The sequence below is a fragment of the Petaurus breviceps genome, unplaced genomic scaffold, assembly GCF_028583685.1.
Source record: "Petaurus breviceps papuanus isolate PSGF00001 unplaced genomic scaffold, PetGlider_PUasm1.0 98, whole genome shotgun sequence".
NCBI classification, from domain to species: Eukaryota; Metazoa; Chordata; class Mammalia; order Diprotodontia; family Petauridae; genus Petaurus; species Petaurus breviceps.
In genome coordinates, this window is record NW_027187460.1 from 35624005 (window position 1) to 35645013 (window position 21009).

Here is a 21009-nt window from a genome sequence, read left to right on the forward strand (position 1 = left end):
CAACATTATACGGGGTCAATAAGCTAGTAAGTGTCTGAGGCTGGCTTTGAACATCTTCTTGACCTTCTTGTCTATACATTGTATTTTTCTCAAGTCATCTTTTCTTTTGGCTAAGCACGCATACATTTTTCCACAATGGCATAGTATCTAGTCCTTCTACCAGTTGTCCTCTTCTGGACACACTTGTTTGTATCTCAGTGTCATAATCTTTATCTATATCGATATTGATATCAATATCTATGTCTACACATGTATATGTGCACTGGTCTCCTGTTCTGACCTCCAAGGAGAATTCTCTTGTCTATTATCAGTATGTATATATATGATATATAAGTATACACTTATACATGTACATATGTACAGATACTTATGTGTATGTGTGTATGAGAATAACAGTCAAGAGAATTCTCCATGCTGGGCAGAACATGAAACCAGTTCTGAATGTCCTGTATCTTCTTGTTTCAGTGACTTTACCTCCTCTCTTAGCTACAGTTGCCAGTTCTCTGTTCTTATTATACTGTTTACAACCTTGCTGGAACAGTTACTCTGTTCTACAATTAGGGCAGTAACTCTCAGCTCATTTGGTCTGGAGTAGACTTTTTTCCTGTTTTGTTCTGCCAACATTATTTTGTCAGTAATATCCAAGGCCACCTACTGAGACACTTAGTTGTTTGGTGATTATATATACTCAAAGCAGGAGCTATGTTTGAGAGATAATTTGAAAGAGACATTTTATAAAAGACACACAGAACTATGTCTTCTAGTTGTATTTCCCTACCCCCCACCCCACTTCAATTCTCCCCCTTTGCTGCCTCAGTACCAGGAAAACTTTATGGAAATTTAGATTAAAAAAATAGATCTTTTTTAGACTACAGAAGTAGCATCCGTGTCAGCTGGTTTTTATCATGAGGTTGGAATAATTGTTTCTTTTTTTTTCTTTTGGACTTGGCTCTTTGACCTGCAATGATGATTGAAGGATGATTCTTTTCTAATATTCAAGCACGAGCAGAGGGCTTGTTGCTTAAGAAAATCTGATTATATGGAGCAGAAATCAGTATTTTTAAATTAAGAAAATCTTTTGTCAAAAGTCCCCCACTTTTGTCTTTCTACTATTCCCAAGAAGTGGTTTGGAAAGAAATCTTAAGATTCTTGAATAAGCTATACTTACAAGTCCATACTACAATTTAAATTTGCACTTCACTTGTCTCCCTAACTTTTTTCTTCTTCCCACAGGAATGGAGGATGTCACATGTGAAAGGACAGAGTTCTTGAGCTCCTATCTGACCAATGTAGATGATATTATTTTGGTGCCTGGAGCCCTGGGACGAATTCGTGCAAAGTCTAGTAATAATGCAAAATGTAAGTTGCCATATAAGATACAGTTATCTTGTGGCTAATATACATGGAAAACCCTTTTTTTCTGAGCTATTGTAATAAATTACCATTAGAAATTTTAAAAATTGATATCTTTTGCTTTTACAACACCTTCATTCCCAAATACAGTGTGTATTTCTCCTGTAGCTGGCTATTAGATAGAATGCTGGACTAGGAATCAGGAAGATCTGAGTTCTAATCTTTCCTCAGATACTTAGTAACTGTGTGAACTTGGGCTAGTCAATTAACTGCCTCATTTTCCTTATCTATAAAATAAGGGGATTTGATTCAGTTACTTCTAAGGTTCTTTCCAGCTCTGACTCTAATCCTATATAGATAGCCCTCTCCCATTTCCTCCTCAGATAACCATCCCCAGTAGCAAAGGAATTAATTAGTAATTGATAAGCCTTTCCCATCCCTGACTTCCCCACCAAAGTCAGTACAAAGTGCTTTATACACTTAGCAGACCCTTCTGCTGAAACTTCAGATCCCTCAAGAGTCTGGTCAGAAGTTGTTTCTGACCCATGTAAAACTGGTTGGCAAAGGCCAGAAGGAAAACCCATTAATGCCTGGGGAAGTGGCGGCTGTTTTGAAGATGAGGAGTAACGGGAAAATGATCATGACTCACCCATGCCACTTAAGTTACAGCTTACAGGATGGGAAATGTTACAGTCAGACGAAACTTTTAAACTTGTAGGCTCCAGGGAATTTTGGATGATTCTTACCTAACTGAAGCCTCTTAAAGTTGGCATTTTGTTTATTTGTAGAAATGATTCATTTAGAAAAGGTAGACATTGAGACATAGATTTCAGATTAGAGAAGATCCCTCTCACCCCCTCCAACAACAACAAACATCTATAAAGAAACAGCAAAGGAATGGAAGTGTAAGAATTGGATGTAGGAAATCCTGGGAGGCAGGGATATGCAGTGGAAGTGAAGAACACTTCATTTGCAGTCAGAGGGCCAATGTCAGGTACTTTACTGCCTGCACCACCTTGGTATAGGTCTGTTAACCTCTCTCGGCCTCAGTTTCCTTTTCTATAAGAGGATAGAGTTAGACTAGGTGACTTCAGATGTCCTTTTAAATTCTAGATCTGTGATTCTGAAAATTTATCATGTGACAGGAAGCAGGGACTAGGATTGAGCTTTAATAAAATTGTCCATTTTCAACCTCCACTTTTTGTACCTCTTCCTAGGTTCCCTAACAATCTTTCAGGTGTCTAGTATGCCTGCCTCTCTCTCTCTCTCTCATCCCCCCCCTCTCTTTGTCTTCTCCCCCCCCCCCCCCCCCCCCAATATGAAACCAAATTCTTCTCTAATGTCTCCAAGAGGTAAGAGCATTACTTGGTAATCTTATCTGTCATTGTATTATGAAAGGCCTTCCTCTATGATAGGAAAATTTCAAGCCTCACTGAATAGCTGGGGATATGTGTTTTCTATGAATAAGGATCCTTTATTGGTGTCCCAGAGATCACACTAATATAGGTGGTACCTTACTTCACCCAAGTATAGGTCAGCCACTCTGAAGTTTAAAGACTGGCCATGCTAAAAGGGGTCCTTGGATTTCTGGTTTCCTAGAACTTTATAGGCCCTGATTCTGAGCTTTGACCATTGCATTACTCTTGGTTTTTAGCCTCCTTAAGCTATCAGAGGATAGGGCTAGGTATATTGAGGTCATCCAAATAAGCTCAATTAAGGCTTTAATTTTGTTCTCTTTTTAAAAAAGATGTTAGGAGTACTCCAAAAAGGGGATCTAAGAGTTAAGGGAAACCTTCTTTTCAGAATCTAGTATCAATTTAAAGTGACATGAACACCATTGTGCAAAATTTGTACTTTGGCATCTCATAGCCATGGGGCTCAAGACCTGCAGAGTGAGCCTGGGTGTATAGAAATTGACAAATGGAGGACATTTTGACTCCATTTCCAAACACCACAGTCCTCTTGTACTAATAGTGTAGTTCAGTGGGTTGAGTGTTGGACTTAAGGGTTAGGAAGACTTGAATTCAGATCTTGCCTAAGACTTAATAGTTGTGTGACCCTGGGCAAGTCACTTAATCAGCTCATAAGTAAAATAAGGAAGTTGGACTGGATGACTCCCAAGGTACCTTCTAGTTTTATATGTATGGTCCTGTGACCATGGGCTATTTTGAGGGGAAAAAGCCAAAATACAAAAGCAGCTCTAAAGCCCCAAGCTCTTTCTTCACTTTATAAACAACGTTTGTTTTTTTTTACATCATCCTTCGTTTGCTAATAGTGAAAATAATGGAGGATGGTGTATGTGTATGAAATCTATAATTAGAGCTAGTGTTATTGAGAAAAACTAAGCTTTAATTGCCTTTAATGAATCAAAAAACCCTCACCTTTAAGATGAATGTCATGTAGTCTGTTCTTAAGAAGTACAGATCACTAGGAAATTGTATTTTAGAAGTGCTGTCAAATTTACTTTCTAATATGAAATGAGTTATATATGACCCCTTTAGCCTACAGAAGAGTTCCCATTTGGAAGATTCTTTATATTCTGCAAAGTTCTTTCTTCTCTGAGAGGTGGGTAATTGAAAGTATCATTACCATCACTTCCCAGGAAATGAAACTAAGATTTGGACAGGTTGAGATTTTCCCAGGGTCTCAGAACTTGTAAGATTTCCTTCTCACAGGTCGAGTCTGGTGCTCTTTCCGGTACAGTTTGCTGTTGTGTATCACAGTGCTGAGAAGGTGTTAATTTGTGTACCAAGAATGAGATGTTTGCCTCTAGGGAAAATTTTTTCTTACTCTAGGATTTGCCTCATTCATTCATCTTAACTTCCTTTGTTTTTACTACAGTTGTGCCTTCCCCATTACGACTTTTCCCATTGTGGTTTTGATAAATTGTAGGTCAGCATACGAAATTAAATGGGAATTTTGGAGGAGTTTTGTGGAAGCCACAGACAAAATGGGAAGGCCAGCAGATGACACAGAAAACTCAGAAATGCATAAAATATATGTATGGTATTAAATTATATTAGCATATTTTATCTTTTAATACTATAATAATTCATGCTTCTTCTGTGGTGTGGAGGGAGGGCTAAAAATTTTACACAAATTTTCCAGATTGTGGGGGGTGCTGCACCCCTAACCCGAGCAATGTAGAAGGGATAATTGTATAAACAGAAGAAATTGTTTTCTTGAAGAGGTTAGCAAATATGTATGATATTTTAGTTCTATTTCACTGTAGCATCAAAGGAAAAATTCTTCTGGAGAGAAAAGGAAGCTTACTGCCATGTCTTTCTCCAGTAGTAATTATGCTATATTTTAAAGATATCTTTCTTTTTCTTTTAAACAGATGACCCCAGAACAATTATAGCCAACCTCACTGTGAGTACCTCTGATTTGTAGGTTTCTGCTCCCTGGGTAGTTTTCTCATGTTCATTTCACGTTTTGGGACAGACATTTCTCACAGCTTTCTATGCCATTCAGTATTTGTTGATCTGAAAGGTTTTATGACCTTCTGGACTATGGGCAGCTGGAGGCTCCATGAGAGTCTTGGCAACAGCCTGAGCAAAGTCTATTTATTTTCTCCATCCATTAGAAATGTAAAGTAATCATTCACAATAAAACAAATATTTACTTCTACTCCAAAATATATCCTTAGCCATGTCTTCCCAGTTCAGTAGATGAATAAAAAATGTGTATATGTATACACATGTATAATAATGCATATGTACTCTAAAGCAGAAGTATCAGACATGCAGCCATGGCCCCACTCTCCCAAGTGTGGTCCCAATCAGATTACAAAATAATTGGGAAGTGTTTAACAAAATAAAATACCATAAAACATAGAGAATATGATATTTTAAAGCTAATTCATATGTAGCCAGCAGGGATCCTTATGTATGGATTAGTGACCTCCCATTTCTATTTGAGTTTGACAACACTGCTCTGAAGTTTTTGACTTGAAAAGAATTTCTGGTTTCTTGTGAACCAATACTTTTAATTAATATTTTTTTCTTTGGGGAGTATTGTTGTTTTGTCTGGATTCTGCTCTTCCTGAAATCATGTCATCTTTATATTTGAGCTAGAGAGGGGAAAAATACAGCAAAGTGGTCATTTTACCTGTCTATGTTCCTAATTCTTGTAGTAATAACCTGAATGACTCTTTTTCTAATGGCATTATATTGAGCAGACCTACACAACTTGTCAGTAGGTAGGGGTCAGAATTAAAATAGACTAAACTTCAGGCTGCAGATAGGTTAGACTAGAGAAGACTGACAATGGTTGTGGGTCATGTAACAAATAGGAGAGTGCACACACAGTAGCAATCCTACATTTTTTGAGGTCTGCCTGAAAGCCTTGGGCAGGTTGCAGGTGGCCTATGGGCCATATGTGCAGGCCTGATATTGGGCTACTGGTCAAAGAAATGATTAATGTAGCTTTAATATAGTTATCAGTAGCTAATTGCGTTTCTTTTTGTGCCAATATTATCTGGCTCATAACGGAAAAGTATAGCCCAAAGGATAGGCATTTGTTTGCACAGTGGATAGAGAACTGGACCTTGGAATCTAGAAGACATACTAGATGCATGATCCTGGATAAGTCATTTAACCTTAGTGTCCCCCTCACTAACCTTAGTTCTACCACTCACCTCAGCTTCACAGGAGCTTGTATTTTCAAGAGAAGATAGAGACAAGAGACAATGCTTTCCTCTATGGGAGGAGGGGGCTGTCAACAAGCCTTTCCCTTCCTCCCATCAAATTTTAAGAGATGGCCTCAAGGGGATATGCTACACATTGGCTTTATCTTCATTCCTCTGACCCTTGCTCTCTCCTTCACCCCCTCCCCCACCCCCAGCTATTGGTATTCATGGATTTTATTGGTGCTTTTCAGCCCCAAAGTGTTACAGGACCAAAATCATTTGAGAAACACTCATCAGAATGCTTTGTGAACTTATTTGTTTGGGGTGGTATAAAATCTGATTGGGGCAAATAGATCCATAGATTTCTTACTCATGTGTGGCATGTTCCTAGTGAAGTTTCACTTCTACTAATGCTACTACACCTTATACCATGAAATCCACATCTCCCTCACTTGCATTTCAGTGTAAAAAACCAGACCAGCACTTTAAACCTTACATGAAGCAGAACCTTCCCAAACGTTTGCACTATGCTAATAACAGAAGAATTGAAGATATCCATCTGTTGGTGGACAGAAGATGGCATGTAGCAAGGTAATTTAGTTATTATCCCTCTTCCTCTCTTGTTGACTTTTGGGCAATTGAAGTTCTTAAAGGTTAATAACTAGAGAAAGGAGCTAGGTTAGGCAAACAAAATTTTACCTAGAAGGAATTCTGTTCCAAATATGCTACATTGGCAGTGTTGAAATGTTCTTCCTTTCCTTCTTTTTTCACTTCCTTTCTTCCCTCCTTCTCTCCCCTCTCTATCCCTTTCCCTTCCTTTTTTCTTTCCCTCTTTTTCCCTTCCCCTTTCCCCTCTCTACTCCTCTTCCCCTCTCATTTAACTTGTTTTCCTTTCCCCATTCCCTCTTTCTCTTTCGTTCTTCCCCTCCCTTCCCATAACCTTTTCTCTGTATCTGCTTCTTTCCACATACTCTCCTCTTCTCTCTTCCTCTCCCTCTTTCTCTCTCCATCTCCATCCTTCCATCTCTCTCCCTTACTCTCTTTTGAAAGCATCTCTTCTCTCAATCTCTCTGCTCCTTTTCTTATCTTCTCCTTCTCTTCCTTTCCTTTTTTAGACTTTGCATCCCTCTGAGATTTTTTTAATTCAAAGGAAGTACCAGGATCTTGTCCTAGCAAACTGGGTTGATTTAGTCTTGGTTGAAAGCCAGACCAAACTTTGACCCATGGTATTTATAGAGAACTTCAGGAAGTTTTGTTAATGCATAGGGCCTCTCCTTTTGGTGACCATTAAAAAAAATAGTTGATCTGAAGTATTTTACATATTAACTTTCTTTGGAACAAGGAAAGATTCTTACAAAATAGAAAAAGAGTCTGAACTTTTTTTTCTCCTTGAGGGCTATGTCACTAGTCAGTCACTGTTGATATTTGATATTGAACAAATTGCCCATTTCTTTTTACTCTAAGCCTCCAAAGAGTTAATCATTGAGAGGGTTATCCATCTACACACAAACCTGCCAGCAGCATCTTCTGCTGAGACAGATATGGATTTTTCCACTCCTCCCAGTTCCAACTTTCTATGGTATTTTAAAACATCTGTTGCTGTTTTTGCAGAGCTTTGGACTCCTTAAAAAAAATACACACACAATAATTCAATGAATAAGTCAACATTTATTGAATGCCCTCTGCGTGTGCAGAGCCCCTCATAACTAGTTGCCATTGGTAGCAACAAAGGAAGCAGATGAAATCCCTGTCTTTTAGAAGCTTACAATCTTACGGGTGAAAGTGGAGTACAAATGGCATAATCATATTATCATTTAGTTATAACTGTGCAAAGATGTACATGAGTGTTGTGTGTAGATGTTATTAGTGGGGGATGGATGAAGGCCAGGCACTATGGGAGGGATAAAGGCTCAGTAAGAATACTCTGGAGAGTTTTTTATGGAAGAGTTACCAAAGAGATGAGGAACAAGGGTTGGCTGAGAGGATTTTAGAGTGTTCTTGGGGAGGGTGGGGAGAGGAAGTGTTATGTTGTAAATGATGGCTTAGAGGGGAGAGAAAAGACCAGATGTTTGAGAGAGCATGTAGATTTGTCTGAATGCAAGTATGAGAACAGAAATGAAGATGGTTATTGAGACAGGCAAGGAAGATGGTGAACAACCTTTCCATTCAAAATCAAGAGTTTTAATTTGATGGTGAAAATTCAAAACTCTTTAATTATCATCTCTTCAGCTAAAATGAAGTTCCTTGAAGGCTGAAACTATATTCATTGTCATCTCTGAAGCTCTAGCTAGCACAGTGCTAGAGGAACTGGCCTTGAGATTTCATTGGTATATGAGAGCTCCCTGGTGGGGAAACTCCTACTACCACTGTAGTTTGACACCTTATCGTCTTAGAGAGTTGCCCAAATTATTCAAATTATTAAATATTATATGGGTCAAATTGTTTTCAGAGGCACATAGGCTGTATGTAGAAGAAATAATACTTGAACCCAGGTTTTCCTAGCTATGAAGCTAACTCTCTAGCTATTATACCATACTTGCCTCTGGGATTGCTGAAGAAATATTTTTTGGGGTTAGTTAAAAAAAATTGAGGAAAGTGATTCTTATTGTCACAGGAAAGGTAGATTAAGGGATTGCTGGATGTAGGACATAACTGCTATTCTTTACATGGAATTAGGGATTTTGCTTCCTTGACAATGAAGCCTTTGGTTCATTCACTATATTATCATATTACCTTTGGCTCCTCATGAAGGTGTCCTCATAAGGGTGTTATGGAATTTAAAATTGTATGTATTTCCTGCTCAGTAAATGTCATATCCATAGTACTGAAATGGCAGGTTAAACATATGTACCTGGAAATAGTGGTGAATGTATTTCAAAAAAGGTGACCTACTGGTTTGTTTGTTTGTTTTTTTTTGTTTTTTTGTTTTTTTTTTTCTTCTCTTTTCTTCCCTTGCTCTCTTCCCTCTCCTACCCATTTCTTCCCTGAATAACAATGTGTCCATCCTGGACCTCGAGAGACTTCGGTAGTCTGTGGCTATGGAGTAAGCCTCTGCAAAAGGTTCTCACTTTGTACCTCTCCCCCTGAAGCCTAGCCCATCCGCATTTTGGCACCTTTTATTAGCTCTAGGCTCCTATGATTTCTCCTTATTTGGGAGAGAGCCCAGACATGCAACGCTGGTGGAGACTGGGTATTGAAACTTAGATGATGGCGTCAGTTATCTACATTGGACAATTCTGGGTAGGGGATCTCATGTTGAATGTCTTAATGTTATCTTCTTGGTATCTCATAGGACACTTAGATATCTGTTGCAGAAGTTAAGCCAAACTATTGTATAAGTGTTTTAAGGACCTACTATGTGCACATCTATGCTAGATGTTGAGGTTATAAAAGTAGAGCAAAACAGACACACAAACAAAACCCAATAGCTTCTGCTCTCCAGGAACTTAGATTCTACTGGGAGATAGAAAATCTAAACATATAAGCAAACACAGTACTAGATAATTGGAGGGGGAAGAATATATTAAGGGGAATAGGAATGGCTTTCCCTAAAAAGAGTTACATGAGCTGAGTTTTGAATGATGCTAGATAATTCTAAATAGATAAGGCCAAGAGGGTGGTCTGGGAGACAATTTGGGCAAAAATTTGCAGTTGGGGGCCAACTAGGTATGCCAGGTTGAATCCTTTAGGTGAGAGGCCCTTAACCTCAGACCACATACCCCAGAGGGTCCATGTGCTTGAATGGGAAAATTCACATTTTTTAAGACAATTGAGTTCCTTTGTAAAACTATGCATCACATATATTATATGTGTAATGTATACATTATATATTATATATAATATATATTACATATATGTTATATGTGTGTACATTTTAAATCATTGCCCTGAGAATAGGTCTATATGTTTCACCAGACTGCCAAAGGGGTATATCAGTATATAACCCCCAAAAGGGTATATGAACCCCTATCTAGAGTCTAGGCAGAATGGTCTCTTGAATGAAACCCTGGATGGGAAGAAGATTTTATTTTCTTCTCTATATCTGATATATAGTATAATAAAGTCAACACTACATTTCTTCATCTGCAAATGGGATAAAACTTGTTGCTTTGAAATCAAAGCTAGAAGTTTTCTGGGAAACTTGACATCTTGGGAAAGTACCAGTGGTGGCATAATTTTGGATACAGCAAAGCACAGATGTTCAGAGAATCTCCCCTATCACCCTTTTAAAATCCAAGCTAATCCAACAAGCATTTATTAAAATTTAAACAGAAAAAGTAAACACAAAGTCCCTGCTCTCATGGAGCTTATGTTCTGCTAGGATTGGGGAGAGGTGGGAACAACATGTAAACAGATGAAGCCTGTGATTCCAAATGAACAACTGGGTCACAGCTGAGGTTTTTTCTTCTCATCCTAAGAGTATGAGTTTGTGTTTCCTTTCATTATCTTTTTATACAGTTGTTATGTCACACCTTAGAGGTAGGTATGGGTATTTAGCAAAGCCTGATGGGATTCTCAGAGGTTGATAATGATGTACAAATATGCTTTTCCTTTTAAAAAAAATCCATTCCCCCCATATCCTTTGGTATACTAAACCTGCATTTTGAGGAATGATCTCACAATTCCATGAGCATCCCTGACTGATGATATTGTTTCAATATAGGAAATCCGTAGATGTCTATAAGAAACCGTCAGGAAAGTGCTTTTTCCAGGGAGATCATGGATTTGACAACAAGGTCAATAGCATGCAGGTATGAGCCAGAACAATGCTATCCAACCATACTTTACTTCTTTCCCTAGGTGAAAGTGAAATTGCTAGGCTGTAGTGAGAATGGTAGGAGAAGATGAACCAAAGTTGCAGACCATTCACTTCCCAATAGAAAGTATTCTTAATTGTCTTTCCTCTCCTTTTCTTTTGGAAGACTGTTTTTGTAGGTTATGGTCCAACATTTAAGTACAAGACCAAAGTGCCTCCATTTGAAAACATTGAACTTTACAATGTCATGTGTGGTAAGTTGTTCCTAAAATTCTTCCTTTGATAATTCACTTCCCCGACCATCAGTGCCATTTCTTTCCCTCTACTCCATGCCATGAATGCCACAAGCTTTCTTCTTGGCTTGAGGGGCAAAATACTCATCTTCCTCTAAGACTTCTTTGTTTCTTCCCAGCAGTTGACTAATGGTGAGTATTCATAGTGTTACTCTTGGCAGCCTCTTGGGGATGAAACATAGCATTACAGTTTGACACGCCCAATCTCTCTGACCTCGTGAAGCAAGGGTCCAGCACAGAGATGGCTCCACTTTCCCCTGCTCCCGACCCACTCAGTGCCTGTCTTGCAGCTCAGTTATAATTGTGCCAACTCTCTAATCCAGTCCAGTTATTTATGTGTTCCTTTTCAACCCCCACCAAGCTTTTAGTCATGCCTGAGGACAGCTTTTCTTTTCTTGGGGGGGGGGGCAGTGAGGGAGTGCCAGTCTGGTGGTTAGAGGAGGAGCCCACAAGTCGGGACTCCTGGGTACTCTTCCCAGCTCTGTCTCTCACCTTAGGCTAGTCACTGTGTGCCCACTTGGCAAAGACTCCATCACGATGAAATTGGGCTTGTTTATCATGTTTGTAGGCATGAGGCCAGCACCCCTGCAGAGTCGATCAGAGGACAGGACTCCTAGGGACTCCACAGTTATTTATTAATTGTGGATCTCTTTTAAGAACTTTATATGAAAGGCTCTATACATGTGCAGAATGTTCTCAAACTGACAGTTCCATTTACCTTCTTGAATTTTCACTTTGATAGCAACAGGCAGGGAGTAACTTAAGCTCAGGTTAGCACCAAGCCCTGTCCTTTATGTAGTATCACACTTTATAGCTATGCTCATGAACTTGGCTATTCCAAGCAGCTTACCCTAGGCATTTTCATAACTAGTGAGGTTAGAGAGAAAACTCTTAATTATATTTCTTGTTTCATCAAATTCAGAAGAATTGGAATTTCTGATTTGAGCCCATAGTTGGCTATTTTCTTTAGATGGAATGAATACACACACACAAACACACACACACACACACACACACACACACACACCAATCAGATTCTAGTCTACTCTGAAAGATTTTTATTTTATACATACATATATAAATAAATAAATAAATATATATGAATAAATAAAAATCTTTCAGAGTAGACTAGAATGAGTATCCTTTCAATGCATTTGTTAAACTAATTTTCTTTCTCTCATCAGATCTCCTGGGATTAAGGCCAGCTCCTAATAATGGGACACATGGAAGTTTGAATCATCTCCTGCGGACTAATACATACAGGCCAACCATGCCTGATGAAGTTTCAAGACCCCTCTATCCTGGGGCTCTGTATCTTCACTCTGATTTTGACTTGGGATGTACATGTGATGATAAGGTATTGCCAAAGGGAGAATGAATAATTATGCTAGTTATGAATAAATGGAAAAGCATTTATTAAGTACTTACTATGTGCAAAGTCCATAGAAAAAGAAGATTCTTCCTCTCAAGGAGCTCACATTTCTAAAGGGGAGAAGCAATACATATAGAAACTCATTAGCCAGAGTTTTGCTTGACATAAAGGATAGTGGGAAATCTTAATCCTCATAGTATTTTTTGTTAGACAGAGAAATTCAATAGAAGGTAGATCCATTTTAGACCCTGTACTGGGGGAAGGAGCTTTGTTGGATGCATAAACATTTATTAAGGGCTTACTATGGGCCAGAAATTGTGCTAAGTGAAGGAATAAAAAATACAAGAACATGAGACGCTCCTTACTCTCAAGGGGCTTACATTCTAATGGGGAGGACAAAACATAAAGAGGAGACAGAAAGCAGAGTGGAGGGAGGAGGTACAAAACATATACCATTATAAGGCAGTTTCATGACATCATCCCTCTCATCCTTCCTGTACGTACCCTTCCCCCCAAAAAAGTGTTTAGAGGCTTCCATTTATTGAACATTATCTTGGTTTCCTGAGCTATCTCTACACTGCTTTAGGGAACAGAGAAGCCTTTTTCACTTCTTAGCCAAAACCATTGGCTAAATGTGTACATGTGGATGGATTGCTTCAAGAGATTATTATTGTTGTTGTTGATTATAAAAAGTAACTCTTCTCTGTCAATTCCTATGACAATCACTTTATGACAATTAGGCTGAAAATGGACATGGAAATGTAAGTGCATATTTTAAGGGGAAGAAAAACCTTAGGGTTTCTGGTGGGTTTTTTTTTAAAGAGTATAGTGAATTTTTTTAATTTGATGTGTAATGGACACCTTTTCAAAACTGGGAAATTGGTGTTTTCTCGCCCCCCCCCCCACTCCCATCTTTTCTTATACACTAGGACCTAAATGTGGGGGTGGGGTACAAGAAAGAGTGCTTCTGACTTTATGGTTTTGTTTCCACTTTTCCGGGTTTTGCCTGTGAAGAACAAACTGGATGAACTCAATAAACGCCTTCATCTTAAAGGGACAACAGAAGGTAAGGGTTATGGTGGGAAAACTAACCAAAGAAATATGTTTGAGAGAGATGGGGGGGAAAGAGAAAGAGAGAGAGAGAGAGAGAGAGAGAGAGAGAGAGAGAGAGAGAGAGAGAGAGAGAGAGAGAGAGAGAGAAGAAAAGAAATCACAGTTGGATAATTAACTGATTTTTCACCCATCTGGTAAATGGCAGAGTTTTCTTACATGTGTACAAGATGCATTTGTGTAACATTCAGTCAACAAAATATCAGTCACTGTTAATGTTTCTGAAGAACAGTCAGTTCTTTCTCTATATATCAGGTCATAGATTGCAGTCAGGCGAGGGCTGCACTAAGGAGGTTTAGAGACACACTTGTGTACAGTGACACCTCTCCAAATGGGAAGTCAGCTCTTCAGCACTCTAACCTAGGCAGAATATTACAGAGGAAGAGAAAACTGAGACTGTGTGAGTAAGGAAAAAAGACCTCTCTATAGCTAAACCAGATGTTGCAAAGTCCATGCATTTAAGCTCATGTTCTTCACTCAAAAGACAGCCCCTCAGGCCCTCACTTAAAGTCTATTTCTTTTCCTTTATAACTAGTTAATAAGTCCGGTTATTTGGTTTCTAATTCCATCAAAGATTAAAAGCAACAGGTTAGAAAAAAAGAAGAGTGGGGCTATACAGGTAGGCAGGCACTGAAAGCAATGAGAAGTGGGAACTGAAAGCCCATTGGTAAGGGAGATTTAAAAATTACCATTAAAAACAGACATGAATTAAAAATTCAATGTAAGGCTATCTTGGTTGAGTCTAGGGGCAGAGAGCTGTAGCATACTTCATTCAAATTAGATATTATGAAGTCACAGAACAGTAGAATACATGATGTTTATATCGTAGACTCAGGGTTGGGAGAAATCTCATCATCACTAATCCTAATCCAGGATCTTTATTACACATCTGAGAGGTGATCAGTTATCCTTTGTTTGAAGACTTATAGTAAAGGGAGACACGTTACTTCTGGAGGAAGCCCAATCAACTTTTGGATAACTAGTTACAATTTTTTAAAAACACATATCAACATAAATTTGCCTTTTTACCATCTTTTCTCTCTTCAAGTATTCTATGGTACTTGTCTCCCCATTCTCTAATCTGAGGACCTTGCCTCATATTTGGCTGAACAAATTGAAGTCATTTGCTTAGAGTTTCTTCTTTTCCGCTCATCTTCATCTTACATAACTCAGTCATCTTCCCTCTTCATTTCTTTCTTCACTCCTCTCCTCCTTAAAGAGTTGACTCTTCTCCTTGTCATGGCAGACATCTCTATGTGCCCCTTGATGCCAGCCCATCTTGTTTTTACAGCAGATTGCCTCCATTATCATCCCACTCCCTCATCTTTAATGTTTCCATGTCTATTGACTTCTTCCCTGCTATTTACAATGTGTCTATATCTGCTCCTTCCTTCAAAAACCCTCATTTGATCCAACCATTCCCTACTAGGGGTCATCCTGTATTTTTCTTCCCCTTCTCAACTCAATGCCTGTAAAAATTTGAATATCCAGGTCCCTTCATTTCTTCTTTTCTTAAATCTTTGCATTCTAGCTTCTAACATCATCCCTTAACTAAAACTTACCTCTTCAAAGTTAATAATGAGCTAATTGTCTGATCTAATTGTCTCTTCTCAATCCTCATATTTCTTTCCTCCTGGATGTTCTCTTTTCTCTAGGGTTTCATGACATTTCTCTCAACTGGCTTTCCCCCACCTGCCTGATTAATGATCAGTGTCCTTTGTTGTATTTTCACTTGTGTCATATCCAGTAACTGTAACTGCCCTGCCAAAGTTCAGTCTTGGGCCCTTTTCTCTATACTATCTCACCTGATCATTCCATCAGTTCTGGTAGGTTCAATTATCATCTCTATGCAGATAATTCCCAGATCAACCGATCTATTTACCTACTTATGAATCAGGAAGACCTGAGTTCAAATCCAGCCTCAGACACTCACCAACTGGGTGAATTCTAGGCAAGTGACAACCTCTGTTTGCCTAATTCAGTGGAGAAGGAAATGGCAAATCACTCTAGTATCTTTGCCAAGAAAACCCCATACAGGGTCACAAAGAATTGGACGTGATGGAACAGCTGAACAACTATATATGCATGCATATATATATATATATATATATATATATATATATATACACACACATATATATGTATACATAATAGGTATATGTGTGCATATGTATATATACACACATATCTATGTCTACCGTGTTTCCCCAATAATAAGACACTGTCTTATTATTTTTTTTGGAAAGAAAAACACCAGAGGGCTTATTTTCAGGGGAGGGCTTATGTTGTCCTGCCTCAGCTCTCCTCCGTGGCACTGCTCTCAATGGTGCCAGCAAGCAAATCACTGGGGAAGAACAGGATGACGCGCTCACTGCTGCAGCTCTGATTGGATGCAGCTCAGAGCGCGGCATGTGTTTCACCCGGGGGCAGGGACGGTGCATACAGAGGGTACCGTAATGTAGCGTGTAGTGCAGGGGATCACCTTCACTACAGTAGCAATCTCAATAGGGCTTATTTTTGGGGGAGGGCTTATTTTAGAGGAATCTTACACAGTAAGGGGAGGGCTTATTTTCGGGATAGGTCTTATTATCTGGGAAACACGGTATGTCTATGTCTATATCTATGTCTATGTCTGTGTCTGTGTCTGTGTCTATGTCTATATCCCTTGACTTTTGGACACCTCAGACTTGACACCCTTGACAAACTCAACATGTGTCTAAAAGAGAATCCATTATCTTCCCCCTAAATCCTCTTCTCTTCTGGACTTTACTGTTACCATCGAGAACACTGCTGTCATCCCAATTACTTAGGATTACAACTTCAGTGTCTTATCATTGACTCTTTACTTGCATTCATTGTATGTGTTATATGTTTTGCCAAATCTTATCTTTTCTACTTTCACAGCATCTCCACTTTATGTACCCTTCGGTCCACCTACACAGCTACCACTCTTTTTTGTAGGCTCTCATCACCTCTCACCTAGACTATGGCAATAACCTTCTGGTTGATCTCCCTGTCTCAGGTTTCTCCCTACTCCAGTCTATCCTGCACTTAACTATGAACGTGATTTTCCTAAAATATTGACCTTACAATATCCCCTTACTCAGTATACTCCAGTGGTTTCCTATTACCTCCAAGATTAAATATAAAGTTTTCTGTTTGCTATTTAAAGCTCTTCACAAACTTGTCCCTTCCTACCTTTCCAGTCTTTTTATACTTTACTCCTCTTTATGTACTCTACAACCCAGCACCATTGACCTACTGGCTATCCTTTGTATCTGAAACTCCATATTCTATTTCCATGCCTTTGGATGGGTTGTTTCCAATGCCTAGAATTTGCTCTCTCCTCATCTCTGCCTCTTAGTTTTGCTGGCTTCTTTTATGATGAAATCCTCCCTTTTTCATGAAGCCTATCCTGGTTCTCTCCTCCCCACCATTACTTGCTCCTTCTCATATCAGATTACCTTCCATTTATCCTATGTATTTTTTTCTATGTAACTAGCTGTTTGCATGTTGTCCTCCCATCAGACTGTGAGTGTCTTGAAGGTAGGAACTGATTTTGCCTTTTTTTGTATCCCTAGCACTTAACACAGTCCCTGGCACACAGTAAATGTGAAATAAATGCTTATTCACTGGCTCACCAACTCTTTGAGACTTGCAAACTGCCCTTAATTCTATATTCTAGGGTCAAGTAGAATAAGCCCATTCCTTCTGCCATATGATGGCCCTTCCGATGATGACTATAGCTCCTGTTCCCCACAGTTTTCTCTTCTCCAGGCTAAACATATTCATTTCTTTCTACTTACCCTTTCATGACATAAATGTGCGGACCTTCACTGTCCTGATTTCCATTCTCTGGAATTTCTCATTAATTATTAGTTGACTATTATCATTAATTGTTACCATCCTTCTTAAAATATGGTGTCCAGAACTGCTCTGGAAGTGGCAAAAAGGTTAGATTATGTTTAATATTCTCTGTTTAAGAGAGTAGGGAAGAATGTGATTCAATTTAGAAAGATTTCTATCCAAAATTATTAGACTAAAAATTGCTTTGGTGCTTAAAGAAGTTAAACTGAGCTAAATGGAAAATGGAATGACTTACTTTCTGAAAGTACCAGATAGCTAAGGTATTATTCCATATGATTTATATATGCCTCATTTCTATGAGGATTATGGTTTTCCTTTTATTTGGCTTCAGGACTATTACCACCCATCCCCCTCAGTTTCACAAACCAATAATAGGGTGTGTTGTGTGTGTGCTTTTTTTTCATTTTTACTGTTCCATTGCTAAATCTATTAGCTTGCATATGATTCCTATTAGCCTATGCATGGCTTCCCATCTGATTAGGGGAAGCTGAAGAAATTAGTTCAAGGGTTTTGTTTTTCTTTGACTTCTTTGATTTCCTCCTTTTTATAAGATCTTCATCTCTCTCCCACCCCATTTTTCTTAACTCCCCTTTGATCATGGGATATGCTGGATATTTAGAAGCTTCTTGGATGAAGGCAGCTTGGATAGTAGACTAAAGTTAGTGGGCAATGAAACAAAAAGTTGACAAACTGTACTGGGGATATAGAGTACTTTAGCCTGATACTTCATTGGGGCTCCAGTGAGCATCTTCATCATGTGAAGATTTGGATCCCTGCTTGGAAAAATATTGGATAGTTTGAGTTCCCCAGATATGGAATCACCAGGGCACAAAGAGAAGCTTGAGGCTGTTCTCCCTCAGGAGATAGCTATGAAACAGTTAACAGTATTGCTGTTAATGCCCTAGTGTCTTTTCTGTAGGCTCAGGCTAGCCCCAGTGATGCCAGGAAACCACTTTGGCTGAGAATAAATAAGTGCTTTTGGTAGTCAGTGGTAGTGCATTCATGTGATGCTACCTATCCTCACCCTCCCCTCCTCCCCAATTCTCTCTGCCCCTCCCACTCAGTAAAAACTGTAGACTCATCCTAGGGAGAATGAGATTTAAGGTACTTTTGCTTTGAGTGAATGACCCCAGTGGTTTGACTCAAAGGGAATCAGAGCAGCAGCAAGTTTGGAGAGTTCTCAAGAGGCCCTTTGAATACCATTCCAGTCTCAACCTCCCTCATTCTCCTTCGAGAGAACCTGGTAGAGAGTCATTCTTCAGGGTGTTCCCCCTAGAGATACTAAACACTTATATTACTCTGAAGTAGACCCTCAGAGGATTTTCTCAAACTCTATGTACCAGAAACTCAGAGATCCCTATACAATCTTCTTGTTCTTTTTTGTGTTAAAGTGCTTATTAAGTTTACTACAAAAATAGGGGACAAACAATGAAGAATAACCAAGACAAAACCAAAAGTGAATGTCAGTGTTAGCTTATACCAGGATTCTGTTTTTTGACACTTCCCCCCAACCCCCATAAAAAAATGTGTAGGAGGAAGACAGAAATTGCAGTTATGTATTTGGCCAAAAGAGAGACTAGGACTGACTCAGCCTCAGACCTGTGGACTTATCCTTAGTTTAGTAAAGGAATGAGATTAAATTTTTTTTTGTATAACCATTATCAAGTCATTTGATATCACAATGTCCTAAGCAACTCTCTGAGAATAATAATTTGTAGAGAAGGTGGCAGCCTGAGTTTGTAGAGGGAATTTCCTTACCTGGGAGTTCTCTATAGCAATGAAATCAGGGATGCAGTCCCCAACCCCACCCATGTCCACATGCATAGTCTCTTGCCTCTGAAAAGAAGTGGGGAGATAAGGTGGAGAGGGTGGTTACTTTCTCATCTCTCTTCCTTGGGGGCAAATTTGGTTATTGTAATTTCACAACATTCCTTTTGATTACTTTGTTGTTCTATTTATATTGTTGCAGTTATCATGTATATTGCTTTCCTAGTTCTGCTTCCTTTAATTTGCATCAGTTCACATAAATCTTTCAGTGCTTCAGCAGAGGAGCACTTTAAAAGACAGTATCAGAATGTGAGAGGTGGAAGGGACCTTGGAAGTCATCAAGACCAACTCACATGTGAGAAAGGAGCCGCTTTACCTGGGACAGCCTTACAAGTGGCTGTCCAGCTTTTGCTTGAAGGGCTTCAACGAAGGGGAATGCATTGTTTCTTTTTTTTTTTTTTTTAAAGCAATCGGGGTTAAGTAACTTGCTCAAGGTTACACGGCCAGGTGTTTCTGGGTGGGTGCTAAGTGTCTGAGCCTGGATTCGATCCCCAGGCCATCCTGACACTGGAGCTGGTGCCCTTACTCACTGTGCTACCTGGCCGCCCCAAATGCCTTGTTTCTTCAAGCAACCCATTCCACTTTTGGAAAGCTCCAGTGCTTAGGTGGTTTTGTTTACATCAAACTGAAATCACTCACTTTTCAACTTCCACCTATTGCTATTAGTTCCAACATCTGGGGCAAAAAAGAACTTGATCAAAAGAAAATAAACATCTAATTTATGAAGGATTAAGAGCCTCACTTCTCCAAAATATTAAATGTTCTACCAGAGTAGAAGCTGACTGATCCTATTCATGTGTGTGTGCATGTATGTACATGAATGTGCTTTGTTGGGAGAAATCTTGATCCTTTCAGAGGAAATGCTGCACTTTGGGTGCTCTTCCTTTTATTGCTAATTTTCCAAATGAAGATTTTTATTTTCTGGAATAATCAATATGAACCAGATATATCTGTTAAGAACTGTTCATTTAATGTAGCTAGACTATCCTGATATGTTTTGGTAGTAATGAATCATTCATATTTGAAGATAAGACTCACTGGTCTATTTTATCATACATTTTAATATGCAATTCAGCTCTTCATCAACAGTAGTGGAGGAAAAGACAAGAAAATGAAAGATGGCAGTTACTTCCCTCAAAGAACTTATGATCAAATGGGGGGAGGGAGGATGAGTGCAGTGGTAAATCATATCAACAAATTAATGAAAAAGGATATTTTATAGGTATCACTAGGATTCATACTGGAACATAGCTATGGGAAGGGATGCCTCATTTCAAAGAAACAGATTAACTAAAAATGGTGAAAGAGAAGCATTGGAGTAAGAAAATTGACTCATGCAAGAAAATTCATGAACTGGAGGGGGAAATGGTGGCAAGCACTTGGGGAGAGAAAGACACAAGTGATATTGTGGATGAACTATCCTAGAGAGGAGCTGGACAGAAGAAAGAAGGAGAAGATGAATTCAATAAACAGATTACAAATCTAGCAGGGGCCATAATATATAGGACTGGCTCCCCCTCCCATATCTCTTTTCATTTCTTCTGTTCTCCCCTAAAAGCAATACACCTGAGAAATGCTTGACTTGCCTTTAAATTCATCCTTCAAAAGGCGGGGGAAGGGATGTAGAGAATAGCTTACTCTGGACCAGATTCTAGTCAGTAAGAAGAATTGGTTGCTAAAGGAGAACAATGGGATAGAGGTAGGGAACCTGCAGCCTTGAGGCACCATGTAGCCTTCTAGGTTCTTGGGTGCAGTCTTTTTTTTTTTTTTTTTGCTTTTTGGAGGGCAATTGGGGTTATGT

The 21009-nt window shown here is 39.0% G+C and overlaps 1 protein-coding gene across 5 annotated transcripts in view; it reads left to right on the forward strand.

Annotated features, from left to right (window-relative positions):
• The window catches only part of ENPP2 (ectonucleotide pyrophosphatase/phosphodiesterase 2), a 200513-nt gene that overhangs the window by 136913 nt on the left and 42591 nt on the right, over positions 1-21009 (forward strand). For all 5 annotated transcript variants that reach the window (XM_069081248.1, XM_069081247.1, XM_069081249.1 and 2 more), the window contains 7 exons: positions 1234-1359; positions 4694-4725; positions 6447-6574; positions 10647-10734; positions 10906-10993; positions 12217-12389; positions 13419-13470. In XM_069081248.1, the coding sequence (XP_068937349.1) occupies positions 1234-1359; positions 4694-4725; positions 6447-6574; positions 10647-10734; positions 10906-10993; positions 12217-12389; positions 13419-13470 (687 nt within the window). The remainder of the gene's footprint in view (positions 1-1233; positions 1360-4693; positions 4726-6446; positions 6575-10646; positions 10735-10905; positions 10994-12216; positions 12390-13418; positions 13471-21009) is intronic.